Source organism: Rhineura floridana, chromosome 11 (genome assembly GCF_030035675.1).
Source record: "Rhineura floridana isolate rRhiFlo1 chromosome 11, rRhiFlo1.hap2, whole genome shotgun sequence".
Taxonomy (NCBI): domain Eukaryota; kingdom Metazoa; phylum Chordata; class Lepidosauria; order Squamata; family Rhineuridae; genus Rhineura; species Rhineura floridana.
In genome coordinates this window covers 52,299,073-52,314,855 of record NC_084490.1, presented here as the reverse complement: position 1 = coordinate 52,314,855, position 15,783 = coordinate 52,299,073, and the positions used below count along the sequence as shown (strand labels likewise).

At 44.0% G+C, this 15,783-nt stretch overlaps 1 protein-coding gene across 5 annotated transcripts in view; it reads right to left on the bottom strand.

Annotated features, from left to right (window-relative positions):
• Positions 1–15,783, bottom strand: part of STAC2 (SH3 and cysteine rich domain 2) — a 52,814-nt gene that overhangs the window by 10,620 nt on the left and 26,411 nt on the right. For 2 of the 5 annotated variants that reach the window (XM_061590559.1, XM_061590556.1), the window contains exons 2-9: positions 15,229–15,352; positions 8,136–8,427; positions 6,833–6,930; positions 5,990–6,083; positions 5,152–5,267; positions 3,630–3,702; positions 1,243–1,304; positions 179–276 (exon numbers count right to left, since the gene is read on the bottom strand). In XM_061590559.1, coding sequence (XP_061446543.1) covers positions 179–276; positions 1,243–1,304; positions 3,630–3,702; positions 5,152–5,267; positions 5,990–6,083; positions 6,833–6,930; positions 8,136–8,427; positions 15,229–15,324 — 929 coding nt within the window. In that variant the 5' untranslated portion in view covers positions 15,325–15,352. The remainder of the gene's footprint in view (positions 1–178; positions 277–1,242; positions 1,305–3,629; positions 3,703–5,151; positions 5,268–5,989; positions 6,084–6,832; positions 6,931–8,135; positions 8,428–15,228; positions 15,353–15,783) is intronic. The other 3 variants (XM_061590560.1, XM_061590558.1, XM_061590557.1) reach the window with 2 other exon arrangements.

Here is a 15,783-nt window from a genome sequence, read left to right as displayed (position 1 = left end):
CATCATTATTCCTGAGTTGCAGATGTGAGAGGTTTTCTGTGTCAAGACAGTGGCTTCCATAAGGTCACCAGCAAGCAGGTTATCATGGCTGAGGGGACCCAGGGTCCAAAGACTCACCAGTTCATATCTCATGCTCTGAACCAAGGGTTTGGCCACAGAGGTCAACAGACACACTTACTTCAGGGGTAGATCGTTGTTCTCCTGAGGCAGAAACTTGTAGAGAGCTACATAGGAGTACATGGGTGAGACCTCCTTCCGTGCAGAACCTCGAGTTGACTGGAGGAGGAAAGAACCATAAAAAAAAATCAGGGCTTAGAAATCTTGCGCCAGGTCTCAGACATTTTGCGCCTAGTATTGCTATTTTTTCTTTAAAAAAAACACAAACCCAGCTTTCTGTTTCTATGCCTTTACAACAACTTAACTGAAGGCATTAGCAGGTGAAAATTTGTATTTCCATGCTGTCAAAAAGTTGCACCTGCTCATCAGGGTGTGGTTGGTTGACATTTGCACCTGAGCTGAAAAATAGATACAAATGATATAACCATTTGCTCTGGAATGGAGTTCATTGTTTAGCATAGTTAGGGTTGCCAGGTTCCTGGCCTGATCCTGATCCTGTATCTTTAGGAGAAAAGAAAGTCAGACCTCTTGGCTGCAGCCTCCAAGAGGTCTTTTGTATCTTTAAAAGTTGTGCAGCGGGGAGGGAGAATTCCACCTGGTGGTTTTTCCCATTACAGGGTTGCAAGAACATCTGCACTTGGCTGACTTTCTTTTCTCCTAAAGATACAGGATCAGGATCAGGGATTGAACCTGGCAACCCTAAGCATAGTACACAGTGATAGGGGACTAGAGGCAGGAAAATAGCACATTGAATTCACTGGGGCTTCATCCCAGGTCATCTAAGGCTAAGTGCAATTTATTTCTGAGTATAGGATTGTGCTGTAAAAGATTTATAATTAAGATATGAAAACATGCAGAGATGTGCCCAACTTTGCACTATAAAGAAAAATACAATTTTTGTAAATACTTATGGGTTTCAACTCTTTTGCCAAATGTACTTGAGCGCAATGTGAAGAAAAAGGATCTCACTATTTTGCAGAATTTGCCTGTTTTCACACCAGGGCTGGGTTAGGCTTAAAGGGAACACTCAAAAGGGAATGACAGATGGTGGGAGGAATGGGGCAGGGAAAAGGCAGATTGCAGCAGGGAGGTGATGGTATGTATATGAAAGTGAGTAAGCTTCACCTGCTGTCCTGGACTCTTTTCCTCCAAGGTGGTACCTTCACCCTCTGCTGGTGCTGAGAAAACTGAAATAAAACAAGAGAGAGGATATCAGGCTTTGCAAGTTCTCAAGGAGTGTGTGCAGCAGTACTGATGGATTCTCTATTCTCTTTATCACCTGCAGGGGGACCCAGTATGTATAACCCTTCTCTCCCTCACTAACTCCCAAACAAGGAGACTCTGTCTTAGGGTTGCCAGGCTCAGGGCCTGAGACTGATCCTGTATCTTTAGGAGAAGAGAAAGTCAGCCAAGGTTGCCAGGCCCAGCCTCCAAGAGGTCTTCTGTATCTTTAAAAGTTGTGCAGGGGGAAGGGAGAATTCCACCTTGTGGTTTTTCCCATTACAGTGTTGCAAGAACACCTGCACTTGGCTGACTTTCCCTTCTCCTAAAGATACAGGATCAGTCTCAGGCCCTGAACCTGGCAACCCTACTCTGTCTACAGGCTTTAGAGCAGACTTTCCCAACCAGTGTGCCTCCAGATGTTGTTGGACCACAACTCCCATCAGCCTCAGCCAGCATTGCCAATGGTCAGGAAAGATGGGAACTGTGGTCCAACAACATCTGGAGGCACACTGGTTGGGAAAGGCTGCTTTAGTCTGCAAGGGCATCCAAGGTGACATTGGCTCCCGCCGTCACAGACTTAATGGCTAGACTCACATATAGGACCTGACTTCTGGTTTCTCTTGGCCCCATTTTTTTCTCCTCCAGCGTAGAAGTGAGAGCTGCCCATAGAAATCAAGGATTTTAAAATTCAAGATCTTAAGCTGTATTTGGGTAGCAGCATGTCATCTGCCAAAACAAAAGTTAGCACCAAAGCGAAGAGTTTTTTTTTAACATGGGTCTTATTTTGTGGACAAAATGTATTTTTTTAAAAAAGTTTTTAAACATATAAGAGTCCAACATATCAATAGGCAAGTCAACTGAGCCCAAGGTTTGTGTGTAGAACTGAGTACTAGATTTGGCTAAAGAGGGGCATGAGAGGGCAATTTAAGTAGTTTGATCTTTGCTACCTGCAACCTGAGAGATGTTTATATGGGAGATTTTGGGCTGAGAATCCAAGCTGGCCTCAGCTTCGCTTTAACCAGCAGATGACGTTGCAGTCCTGTCCAAAGCCTATTCCTCTCTCTCCCTCTTCCCCCACCTCACCTGACTCTCCCCCCCCAAACAAAACTGCAATATGGGGATATTGGATTGGATTTGCTTTGGAATTGCCACTGATAGGACAATTGTTTAGTGTTTACAAACTGAACAACAACAAACTTAGCAATTTTTTTACATGGAATAACACTTGAGTTAGAAAGAGCAGGACCTTTGGGCTTTGCTGCAATTTTTGTTTCTTGGCAGGCACATTTGTTACCCTGTCATAGCTACTCTAAAATCCTGGATTTCTCCATTGATGTCTAAGGACAACTCTCATTTCCACCCTAAGAGAGATCAAAAGGAAAAGGAAAAAAGGCTGTCAGAGTAGTTCATTTTCACACCATAATAACTCTGTGCAGAAGTTTCACCGACATTATTATTTTATTTATTCTTTATTACATTTATATCCCACCTTTCCTCCAAGGAGCTCACAAACATGGCTCTCCCCCTCCTGATTTTATCCTCACAAAAACCCTGTGAGGTAGACTAGGCTGAGACACAGTGACTGGCCCAAGGCACCCAGTGAGCTTTATGGCCTATCCCAGTCTGCATCTGTGTTGGAATTGCTTTTTAATATGTTTTTTAAAAAACCTTTTTCCCCCTAAACAATATTAACCCTTTTTATTTAAGATGTTTTAAAGCTTTTTTAAAAAAATGTTTTTAATGTTGTTTTGCTTTAATGTATTTTAAGGTCTGTTTTTATGATATTTTAGTGCTTTTGTTTGCCGCCCTGGGCTCCTGCTGGGAGGAAGGGAGGGATATAAATCAAATAATAAATAAATAATGAGCAAGCAGGGATTTGAACCCTTGTCTTTCAGGTCCTAATCCAACACTCTAACCATTACACCATACTAGGACTAATGCATCGGGAGTGGAATAGAGCCACACAGGCTGGCTCTGCCCCCAAAGTCACTGCCTCCCAAAGTTCCACCCTTCCCATCTTTGTGTGTTCAGCAAAAGTCTGAAAGGAAAGCCTGCAATCGTTACAAGCCTAGGCTGCTCCTTCCCTGAATGCAGAAAGGCTAGGAGGAACAAAGCTGGCAGGGGACAGGGACTTTGGGGCTGAGGCCAGCAGACAGGGCCCTGATTCCCCCCTCCATGCATTACCTCTATGTGTGTGTGGTAACTTCTGATGAGGACTAGTGAGATGGGTTACATTAAAAGTCTTATCTCTGTGGTTTCCATGAAAAAAGAATGGTGGCCCTGCTCACCGTTGTCAGCCTGGTTTTCCTCTATTGTCTGTCCACCACCTTCTGTGTCCTCAGCCACTTCTTCCTTCTCGTTCTATGAGAGAGAGACACACACACACGAGAGTGTGGAGTTGAGCAGGAGTTCTATATGTGTGTCCAAACTGCAATTAAAATGGTGCCAATGGTGTGGGAACGATGCTTCTGGTGATTGGTCCTGCTCTGCTCAGGTGGCTGAAGCGACTTGCATGGTTTGCAACCACAGCTCCCCAATCTAGAAGCAATAGTTGAGATGTGAGGAACCTTTGGCCCTCTAGATGCTGCTGATCAACAACTCCCATCATTCTAGGCCACTGGCCATGCTTGCTAGAGTGGATGGGATTTGTAGTACAGTAACAACTGGAGAGCCAAAGGTTTTCCATGCCTGTCTTAGCTTAGAACCATGCAAAATGCCCAGACAAAGATTCAGGACAGACAAAAGAAAGTACTTTTTGACACACCACATAGTTAAAACTATGGAATTTGCTCTGACAAGAGGTGGTAATGGCCACTAACTTGGATGGCTTTTAAAAGAGGATTCAACAAATTCATGGAGGATAAGGCTATGAATAGAAACTAGCCATGATGGCTATGCTCTGCCTCTACGAGTCGGAGGCGGTATGAGTCTGAGTGCCAGTTCCTGGAAACTGCAGGACGGGAGAGTGCTGTTGCACTCAGGTCCTGCTTGTGTGCTTCCATTAGGCATCTGGTTGGTCACTTTGACAACAGGATGCTGGACAAAATGGGCCACTGGCCTGATCCAGCAGGCTCTTCTTATGTTCTTACAATGTAGGCAAACACTTTTTGTATTGTATCTATTAGACTGTAAGCACGTGGGCAGGGACTATATATATCTATTAAAAAGACCTGCATACATTATTATTATTATTATTATTATTATTATTACACTTGTAGAACAAAGGTGACCTTGGTAATATATACCCCATCTCTCCAGGAAAGCCAGCTAGGGAACAGGGGTCATCATAAAGGGGTAAAATTATCCCCAGTACGTTGCTATCTTCCACCAAAAAAGGAAAAGAAAATGTTCACATAAAAAGCTATCACATATTTTCCATTAAATTGTGTTTAAAAGAATTCTTGGGACAGGGGATTAATTAAACATTAATTTTATTCCCCCTGCCCCCTCACAAACCCTACTGAGGACTGGGTTTTAGTAATTTTCGCTACAAATCATAAGTAGAAAAGTCTGAAAATGCTTGTCTGAAAATGCTAGTTCCTGCTTGCCCCTGAAATACAGCTTGAGGCAAAAATTGTGTGTATTGCTTTCTTGATTTCCACCTGGGGTGCCAATCATGTAATGTTATCTATACCCATTTTGCATTAGCTCCTCCTCCTCCTGCTCTTTTCAGTGCCCCCCTTCCATCAGATTCCTTCCACAATCTTCCCTTGGATCTCACATGCAGGATCCCCACAACCCCAGAATCTTCATCAGTGAAGTGACCTCTCTCATCTACCAAAATGCATCCTTCACACTGACAGACCATACCAGGCTCCTGGTGGGGGACTCTGAGGTGCTGCTGAAACTGGACCGATTCATGTAGGCCAGTGAAGTGCCATAGCGCAAGGTCTCATAAATGGGATCCACCTTTCCACTGGGACCTGCTGGTGAAGGGAAGACCATTTCAGAGCTGGATCCTCAAGCATGGGGCTGGAACATGGGGACATGCCTTATACCAAGTCAGTCTACCCCACTATTCTGGGTTTAACCCACACACACACAAACACCAGAATTTCTAAACTGAAAAGCTGCAGGGGCTCAGTTCTGTCTACAAATTACACCCCCTATGATCTGCCCTCCCTAAACCCAAATCCGCGGGGAGTAGGTAGTTTCAGCTTGTGGTGGAAAGTACTCTGCACATTAAAAAAATTATTAACATCAACATTTCAGGGTTAGGACTAGAACTGTAAAATAATACGAGCTCAGGTAAAGCAACTTGACTCAGTTTTGCTCATTTTAATCACAAAACTGGTTTCCAAAATTGCTCATGGAAAGGAGCTCTCCAGCAGTCAAGACTGTAAATCCACTCTCCACTTTTAAGTTGCAGTCATGATGGACTGAATTGGCTTCCATGAATCCTCAAGTACTCCTTTGTCACAGTTAATGGGCAGAACCTGAAAGTCAAATTCCTGCCTTGCCCCCCTCCAGAAGCTGCATAATAACAGAAGGCCTTTGGGTACTGGTTTAACTTCTTTCTGCTACAGTGGATCTGGGAAGCCTTGAATCCAAAAAACCAACTATCTTTCCCAAAGGCTAGCTGCTGTCAATACTTTTTTTTTTACAGGCGCATTACCTACTAGACCTATGCAGACTGCCCCACTCTCACCTGCAGGGGGAGACTCCTTGATGGTTGCTGGCTGTTGTTGAGGCTCGTGCATCAGCATTGGGGAGCTGAGATTGCGCCGGAAAGAGGTTGCCTGCTGAGGAACAAACGTGGGAGGAATGAGAGCCAATTCCCTGCACTGATGGCACACTCTGCCCTCCTCTAGTGGAAGGCAATGCAGATACTGCAGCATTTTGGCCTGTTGCCAGTTGATTATATTACTTCTCCTGCTTCCCTTGTGCATTTAACAGCTCATGTGAATGGAGTGTAACAAGAGGGGAAGGGACACACAGAACTCTGCACATCAGCTTCCAAAAATGGGGATTCCTAATTTCACAAACTCTGCTCCCAAAATTGATCTGCAGAGTTCCCCAATTTTACACTACTCATGCAAGCAGGCCATTTGTTATTGTGAACTCTAAATGCACAAGAGAGCTATGAAAAGTTAGTCTATAGACATGAACTGGCTCTAAGTGCCAAGACCTTAATTGCCCTGTCTTCCTTTGGTAGCAATTGCTAAGACACAGTGAACGTAATAGCCTGCTAAATCAGACCAAAGGCCCCTTGAGTCCCGCATCCTGTTTTCACAATGGCCAATCAGATGGCCAACAAGAAGCCCAAAAGCAGGACCTGAGCGCAACAGCACTCCTCACTTGTGACTGCCAGCAAGTGGTAATCAAAGGGTATACTGTTTGTGACATTACATCTGTCTTGGATCATGGCTGCAGGGCCTCAAAGAGATTGCACTGGTTCTTCTCCCTTTAGCAGGGTTGGCAATGCTGTGGTCGTCTCTGCCTCTTTCCATTGGATGCTGACCCATGCGCATAGGTTTGCTCAGTCACTTACCATCTTGCCTGGACACTGCTGGTGAGAAACCTCTTCTGAACACCATAAATGCACGCTCGCTTTGCATGTCTTGCAGCGCAGGCCTTGCTTTGAGTTTCCTGGCAAGTGAAACAAACCCACAAAGATATTTCAGACTCTTATGGAGGATAAAGCTATCAGTGGATACTTGTAGTCATGACTCACAATGTTTCTGATGTTCACAAGGTCTTCTGCAGGGGCTTTGGTGTCTGTGTGTGTGTGTGTGAGAGAGAGAGAGAGAGTGAGTGAGTAATATGAACGGGGGGTGGTGGAGAGAAATTTTCTATAAGGAAGGAGAAGAACCGTAGAAGAAGAAAGGAGGAAGGGCCATAGCTCAGTAGTAGAGCACATGCTTTCCATGCAAAAGCTCCCAACTTCAATTCCTGGCAGGCCTGGGAGAGGCCCCTGCCCAAAACCCTGGAGAGCTGCTGCCAGTCAGTGTCAAACATCCTGCGCTAGATGGACCAAGGGTCTGACTCAGTCTAAGGCTGCTTCCTGGGTTCCAGAGAGGAATCTGATAGCAAGCAATATGAAGTTATGTTACAGACAGAGCTGCAGCTGTTTCACACACCCCACTTCCTCCTGCAATAAGATGTGTTGGTGAGAACTGCAGATCTGAGGTGTTTTTGACATATCTGTTCATTTACAAATATACATGTTGAGCAAAGGGCAGCAGGCAAGCGCCGTTGCAAACAGGGCTAGACTCTATAGCAGCAGCCTCAGAAAGCAAATTGCACAGCCACTGACCCCCGCCCCACACCTCTCATTCCACTTCCTGTAGTTTCTTGTCAGCTATCTGTAGAATCCTGACTCACATCCAGGCTACATCCTAGCTACTAAGCTGTTTCTCACTCAAGCAGCCATCAATGCTCATTCATGCAAGCATCTTCAAGCATCAATGCCTAATGCTTATTAACCATGCAAAGACTCGGGTGGGAAAAGCTCATCTCCGCATCTGGCCAGTACACAACATTTGAAGTTGAAGACCACCACATATGCTGATGGAAAAGGGCAGAAAGGGAGAAGGATGACTAAGGCTTAGGTTACTGGCAATGGCAGCTGGTGGCTCTGACGTCAGTGAGGCAGCGAATCTGCTCCGGGTGCTGAGCACATTGGATGACTCCTTGAAAGTTTGGACTAAAACCCTGAGCGGATTCACTGCTTCACCAACATTGGAGCCACCAGTCTTCACTGGGTACCGGGGTGTCTGCATATGTGTTTGTGTGTATGTGCAACCAAAACTAGAGAGCATTAGAGCAAGACACGAGAGCAATAGACTACATACCTACGATAAGCTGATGGCAGATTTCACAAGGGTTGTGTTTCTTGAAGATGTGTTCCTGGAAGCAGTGCGTTTTTATGGGCTTGAGAGGTGCCAGAGGCCTGTGGGTTGCTCTGGGAGAGTGCTCTGCTTCAGTGGGAGCTGGCGGCGGAGATGCGGGTGGGGCAGGATCTGGGGGGCTGAGCAGCACATCAGAGGGAAGCTTAAACTCACTGTTGGAGCGCAGGAAAAAGTTCTCGACACTCTTGCTTCGCAAGATGGTTTTGAGCGAGAGAGAGCGCTTGAAACGTTGTAGCTAGAGATGGGGGAAAATTTGATTCAGTTTGCATTTAAAGCTGAATCTATCAAATTCGCACTTTTTGTAATAGCATGGGAACTAAAACAAAGCCATCCATTCAAATTCTCACTTATCCAACCAAACAGTGTTTACAAAAATGCATATATTGGGGGGGAAGTGTGAACATAAATGCATACATTAGTGAAAATAACACACAGAAATGCATTGTATTAACAGAAATTGCTTGCAAAAATGTGTACTTTAGTCAAAACTGCATATAAAATGTTTTTGTTATGAGAAATTCACACTAAAATACTGAAGAATTTTCAGGATTTTTTTTTAATTGCAAATTGCTGCAGAAATGTGGAGAACTGAATTAAAGATTGGAAAATGAGAAACTGAGAGAATCAAAACTGACAGATCCTTTCATCCCCAGTGCCTTGTGATATTCTGTTGGGCGTGGTGTCATGAGTAAAATTTCCTCAGATGGCAACTGATCTTACACGTCTATACAGGTGCAGGTGGTCTTTCAAGTAACTTGTTCCTGAGTTGTTCAGGCCTTTATATGTCAACAACAAGACTTTGAATGTGGCCCAGTAGCTGATCAGCAGCCAGCACAGTTCCCTCCACACAGATGTAACCCTGTAGGCATGCGTTCAGGTGCTCCACTCAACAACTTGGCCACAGCATTCTGCACCCGGTGCAGCTTCTGGGACAGTCTCAAGATAAGCCCAACACAGACCACACTGTAGTCATGTATGTATCCAGAGGAGATGAGTTAGTCTGTCGCACCAAAAACAACAAAGAGTCTTGTGAAATTTTAAAGACAAGCACATTTTATTATGGCATAAGCTGTTGTGGACTAGAGCCCATTTCATCAGCTGCAACATTTCAGTAGAGCTTTATAAATGTTCAGAGTATTCCACATTCACTAGCTCTTTAATCCTTACATGCCTCATCAGGACTGCCAGTATTAACTCCCATCGTACTTCCAAAAACTGAGAGATAATTGCTCAGTGCCACCCAGTTGGCTCATGGCTGGGCTGACATTTGAACTATTGATGTCAAGACTCATAGCTTACATTGTTAAGCATGACAAAACACCAACCTGGTCTTCTAATTGGTGGGAGCCCCATCTGAGCCCTTCCAGATTAAGTCAGCCTCTAACTTGGTACATCGTATCTGTAACCACACAACCAGTCTGCAAGCAGATATATTTATTGGTTTGTTTGTTTTATTTCTTATTTGTTTGTTTTAAGGATATATATTCTGCCTTCCAAAACAAAGGTGGCTTACAATAAATATCAAAAGACATTTTAAAACCAATTTAAATTCAAACTGTAGAATAAAACAATTCCTAATCCAGAGCAACAAAATAATATTACTTTTTAAAACATAGAGCAATGACAGTTTAAAATCCCAATTCATTGTTTTAACCAAAGGCAAATTGAAATAAAAAGGTCTGAAAAGCAATCAGGGAAGGATTTGAATGTACCTCCCCTTGGAAAAGAGTTCTATAGATATGGGGCCTCAACTGAAAAGACCCCTTCTCTTGCACCCAACAACCTAACTAGGGTTGCCAAGTTCAGGGCCTGAGACTGATCCTGTATCTTTAGGAGAAGAGAAAGTCAGCCAAATGCAGGTGTTCTTGCAACTCTGTAATGGGAAAAACCACAAGGTGGAATTCTTTCTTCCCCTACACAACTTTTAAAGATACAGAAGACCTCTTGGTTGCCAGGCCCAGCCTCCAAGAGGTCTTCTGTAGCTTTAAAAGTTGTGCAGGGGGAAGGGAGAATTCCACCTTGTGGTTTTTCCCATTACAGAGTTGCAAGAACACCTGCACTTGGCTGACTTTCTCTTCTCCTAAAGATACAGGATCAGTCTCAGGCCCTGAACCTGGCAAGCCTACTCTCCTCAGCCCTCCTTTGAATTTCCCTTGGGGAGTTTTTGCCTGGCTGGAATGTGCCTTTGAACTCTGGTAATGCTATTTCTGCTTGCCTGGATGGAGGATGTTGTTGTTGTTGTTGTTGTTACTGATACTAGTAAGTTGCTTGTTATCCAAAGGACTCCAAGTGACTTATATCACATTTAAAAACATAATTCAATACATTACACCATTAACAGATTCATACAAAACACCTGCAGTTCATTAAAATAGATATGTACACACAAAATAACACACATTTCATAACAGCAACAGGAAACTTTGGATTCAGAGGTATATGTAGAAACTAGCCTACTGTATAAGAGTAAAATTTATATTTGTTGCTGTGCCTACTTTTGCGTCTGACCCCATCCACCACTGGAATGTCCCTGCCCCCCAGAAGGTTCCCCACCTCTGTCTAGAAGAACGAAGAGGGCAGCGTTCCCCTTGTTGGTTTCCCAGCATGAGTCATCCAGCTGGGTGACCAGGACTCTTTCTGTACCATAACCAGAGTGGAAGCCAGTTTGAAATGAATGTAAATGATCGGTGTGTCATCTAAGAAAACTGCCCGAAAGAAGCAATCTTTTAAAAACTGCCCAGAAAATCCTGGACTAAATTAGATGAGATGCAGGAGACATTCCTCCTGATAAAAATAATAAAAGGTGGTATTCAATAATATTCCTACTCTGAGTAGATGCACTGATGTTAACAGTCATTACTAACTTAGGTTCATTGATTTTTCAATGAGCCTGTTTTGAGTACAGGGGTGTAGTTGTCCAGGGTCTTGGGGGGTCTTAGACACCTTACATTTTTCAGAGCAGGGTCTCAGCAGGGTCACTATGTCTCTAGCATCCTATGAGACAATCAGCATGAAAGGGGAGTGTGTTAACCGATAAAAGTCCTCTAACCTGCTTCCTTGTCCTTTCCTGCTGATTGGAGCCAACCAGAGTGAAAGGAGGTGAGTCAGCCACTGAGAAGACTCTTCTCAGCAGCTAACACGCTCCCTTTTCATGCTGATTGGCTCCTAGGGATACCTGTTCTTGTGGGAGAAGGTTTAAAAAGGATCTCATCCTTAACCCAGCAACAAAAGGAGGGGGCATGACTATGACTAACATGAAGGGACCCGGCACTTCTGAATTTGCGGCTACACTACAGTTTGAGTATGACTAGTTGAATACAGCCCAGTAATTTTAATCCTGTTAAGAAGGTCTTTGAATTAGATTGGGGGGAACAGGAGAGAAGAGGTAAAGTCAAAGAAGATGGGAATTTTCTCTCCTAAAAACCACCCTACCTATGCTGCTTTCCTTCCTGCAGGGAAGACACCAGCCTGAAAATATGCTGGAGAAGGCAGTTAACTGGCCACAAGGAGGCTTTGTGTGTTCTTTCTGCCTGCCTAGCCAAGGTAATAATACAGCAAGGAAGACACAGACAAGAGATAACAATTAGCCACAGCTTGTGGGCCTGGAGGAAAGGGCCAGCTAAGTGCAGCAGCAACTCATCACTTATAGCCCTGGGCGGGAGCTCCAGCTCAGATGCTACTGGGCTCTGATCTGCTCAAGGTTAATCCTGGGCTCCATGCTCTGCTCTGTATCATCACCTGTTTCTAGCAAGCAATAGCAGATTAGCCAGCAAACTGACTCAGCTTAGTCTACTACACAACATATGGCTAATGGCAGGGTGGAGTCTAGGGCCGGCAAAAGGTTGCAAGGATATCTAGGTTAGATTTCTGCCTCATATTGAGGACATGGCTAAACATGAACACCAGCATTCATTTTTCAGTGTGGAGAGATTCATGGTACTTAATCCAAAATAAAAGTATTAACTACAAACCACATCTTTCTACTTTGGGGAAGAGCGGTAGCTCATTGGCGGAGCATCTGCTTTGCAGGCAGAAGGTTCCATGAGGTGGCATCTCTGGGTAGGGCCTGTCTGAAATCCTGGAGCTGTTGATAGCCCATGTAGACAATACTGAACTAGATGGACTGATGGTGTGACTCAGTATGTACCTGCTTAGCACTTTTAATTCCAAAAGCAGTTTACAATCTTCATTGTTATTATCACATCCTTTTGAGGCAGGTCACTATTGTGTTCATTTTACAGACTGGGGAGGGAGTCCAAGAGAAAACGGTGCACCTTGGCCGTGCAAGAAGTTAATGGCAGAGATTGGTTTTGAACCCAGATCTAAGTCCAGTTTTCTCCCCAGCATTCAAAAGTGGCTATATATTCAACAAAAATATATATAGCGCTTGATTATAACAGAACCTCTAAGCAGTTTGCAAGAAATATTAAAATTATTAGTAAAACATTTAAAATACAATTAAAATCAACAGTAAACTAAAAGGAGATTAAAATCCATCAACATCTACATGCCTGGATAGGTTTACCTAAACAAAAATGTTTTAAGCAGGCACCAAAATGAATACAGTGGAGGTGTCTGCCTGATGTCAACAGGCAGAGAGTTCCAAAGTGTAGGTGCACCCAAAGTAAAAGAATGATTTCTTACAAGTGCAGAATGAGTATTATGTGGCACCTGTAACAGCACCAGTCCTGCAGATCAAAGCCATTGAGTGAGCACATATGGGGTAATCCCGCAAGTAAACTGGCTATTGACAAACTGGAACAAGACAGTGTGCCAGTACAGCAGGAGGACAAAGTTAGCTGATTAGCAGCTGAAACAGAAAGACAAGCACAGGAAAAGAAGCATTAAGAAAAGCCTGCGATTAAATGAGAGCTTAGCAGAGGTATTTTTAAGGTCAGGAACTGGCTGAGTGCAAAGTGCTTAGAAAGGGAAAGTGGCTTAGAGAGGGAGGGAGATCCCTGCCGCAAGGTGCTTTGTTATGCCCCCAAACTAGGATACCAAGATGCCTGGTGGGGCAAAAGACAGGAAGCTCCCCATCACCTGCCCTCCCTTCAACTCAAGGCCATTCGGACATCTGACAGATGGAGAGAGCTGCAGGCAGTACATTAAGCTGAGAAAGTGGTTCGCAGCACAAGAATGAGTACAAAGGCAGTTTGGATTCTTCCAGGGAACTTCAGTTGCATCCTGCTGCTGTTGCCACCCCAGAGGCCTTTATCTGAGCCTGAGTCATTGCATTTGAGCCTTCATTTGAGCCTGAGTTAAACACTTTTCTTGCCCTAGGCAAAAATACCACCACTCCTGTCTCTTGGAGGGACTTTGACTCCATTCATGGAATGAGGGAAAAGGAGCCTCTACACATCTGTCCATGTTATCCTAAGGGGCTGGGGTGAGAAGAAGCATTGTGTCCCCCAAGAATTTGCCTGGAACCTCCTGGAATGCTATAGCCCCAGGCAAATACCTATCCTGCCTCATGGGTTGGAGCAGGCCCTGGAGGCAGAATGCAGCACTAGAATATGTGGGGGGGGGGGTAAAGGGAGAGATAGAGAGAGAATTTCAGAGAAATAATGTCTGTACGTGGCTAAATGGAAGAGTTTCTTCGCTCCCACTGGCACCTTTTCCAGCCACCATTCCAGAGGGCCAAACAATCCAGTTGCTGCACAAGCTGGTCACCATCCAGGCACACATATTGTATTCTCCAGCTATATTACTTGTTTTTGAAAACCACCAGAAATAGTTTATATAGCAATTGAAATTTGCAAAGTGCTTTCAAATCTGTGTGAGAATGAACCCAACTGCCACCCTGTGGAATAGGGGGGCTGTATGCGTTTATGGACTTTGCACTAAAGAAAAAAAAATCCTCCACCAAGAAAAAGATGCATTTGGTTACCTGTATACATTCTTTCTCCTTTTGTATAATTTTGCAACACTATTTTGTGAAGTTCTGTTTTTGCTAGTCGTGAGGAGGGACAACTGAAGGACACTGAAATCTGCCGCTGATGCAGCCACTTCTCTGGCTTTGGAGATTTCAGTATGCATTGCCAAGACACTTTCAAGTATGTTTTCACAGTCATAAAGGTTAGCATCTTTTTTTTAAGATTGGATTTGGCACCTGGTAATCTATTCTACACATTTTCTAATCTCCTATGGAATTGCAACATACACACAGGATTGACTTTTATTCCCATCTTATAAATGGGCAACTGAGGCTATAGACTGTGGCTTGCCCATAGCACATACTATGGTTGGTTTGAAGAGTCTACTAGTGGCAAGATGGCCTGCAGAGTCGCTAACCTCTGACTGTTTCTATGTTCCTGGAAACACACAGACATTCCAACAAGTGGGGTAGGGAAGCAGTGCTTGCTTCAATACATAGCTGGAGGTCATACCTTACAGTCACTAAGGGTCACTACAGGAAGGTCACTACAGGAAGAACCAAGTGGTCTTCATGCCTCAAATAATTGTTTCGAACAATCCAAAGCCTCCTACAGATGTAGAACATGAATCCCATGACAGCTTGGCATGTTCATGGTTCTGGTTTTGGTGTACAAAGCCCTATACAGCTTGGGACCAGGATACCTGGAAGATCATCTTACCCCTTACATACCCAGTCGATCACTGCTTTCTGCAGGTGAGGGCCTCCTGCAGATACCATCTTATCAGGAGGTCCGTTCCACACAACATAGGAAGCGGACCTTTAGTGTAGTGGCACCTACCCTTTGGAATTCCCTCCCCTTAAATATTAGAAAGGCATAATCTCTGTTATCTTTTCGGCGCCTACTGAAGACCTTCCTCTTTCAACAAGCCTTTTAAGCGGAGATCTTATCCCAGTCTGTGTCTGTGTTGGAATTGCTTTTTTAAATGTTTTTAAAGCTTTCTTAAAAAGATATTTTTAAAGATGTTTTGTTTTAATATATTTTAAAGTCTGCTTTTATGATGTTTTAGAGTATTTTTAGTGTTGCTGTTTGCTACCCTGGGCTCCTACTGGGAGGAAGGGCGGAATATACATTTAATAAATAAATAATAAATGACTTGGTACCTGGGATTCTTCCATGGCCCGTATGAGGATGGTGCTGGTGAAAAATGATGAAGATGACAACAGTGCTCTTAAACATGTGCAGAGGGTAACCCACATACTATTGAGTAGTAATCCTGAACAGCCACTGCCGAATCAAGGTAGAGAAAGACGATAGTTTTTAAGAGAGCTGGAAGGGTTTGAGAAAGGTGCATCACATCCCAGGGTGTACACACACATTTATTTTGTCTCCCTGTTGCCTCTGGTTAAATAGATTCTGCACATTGTGTGCCAGCAGCAAAATTGGGATGAGTGTGCCTCAAGCAGCAATACCTTACAAACCATATTTGACTCTGAAAGAAGTCTTGTCTCCAACCTGAATCGAGTTGATCAAGCCATACAAAGTGATTGCACACAAATACACACAGAGGTTTAAAGCCTGCATTAAATGCTGTTTCTGGAATGCCCATGAGAAGTAGGTACTCTGTACATCCTCAGAGGCACTCCATTCTTATGACTGCTTTGCATGCCTCAGGTCTGGCATTCAGAATAGGCTGTGAGTCTGAGCTCTGGCTCTCG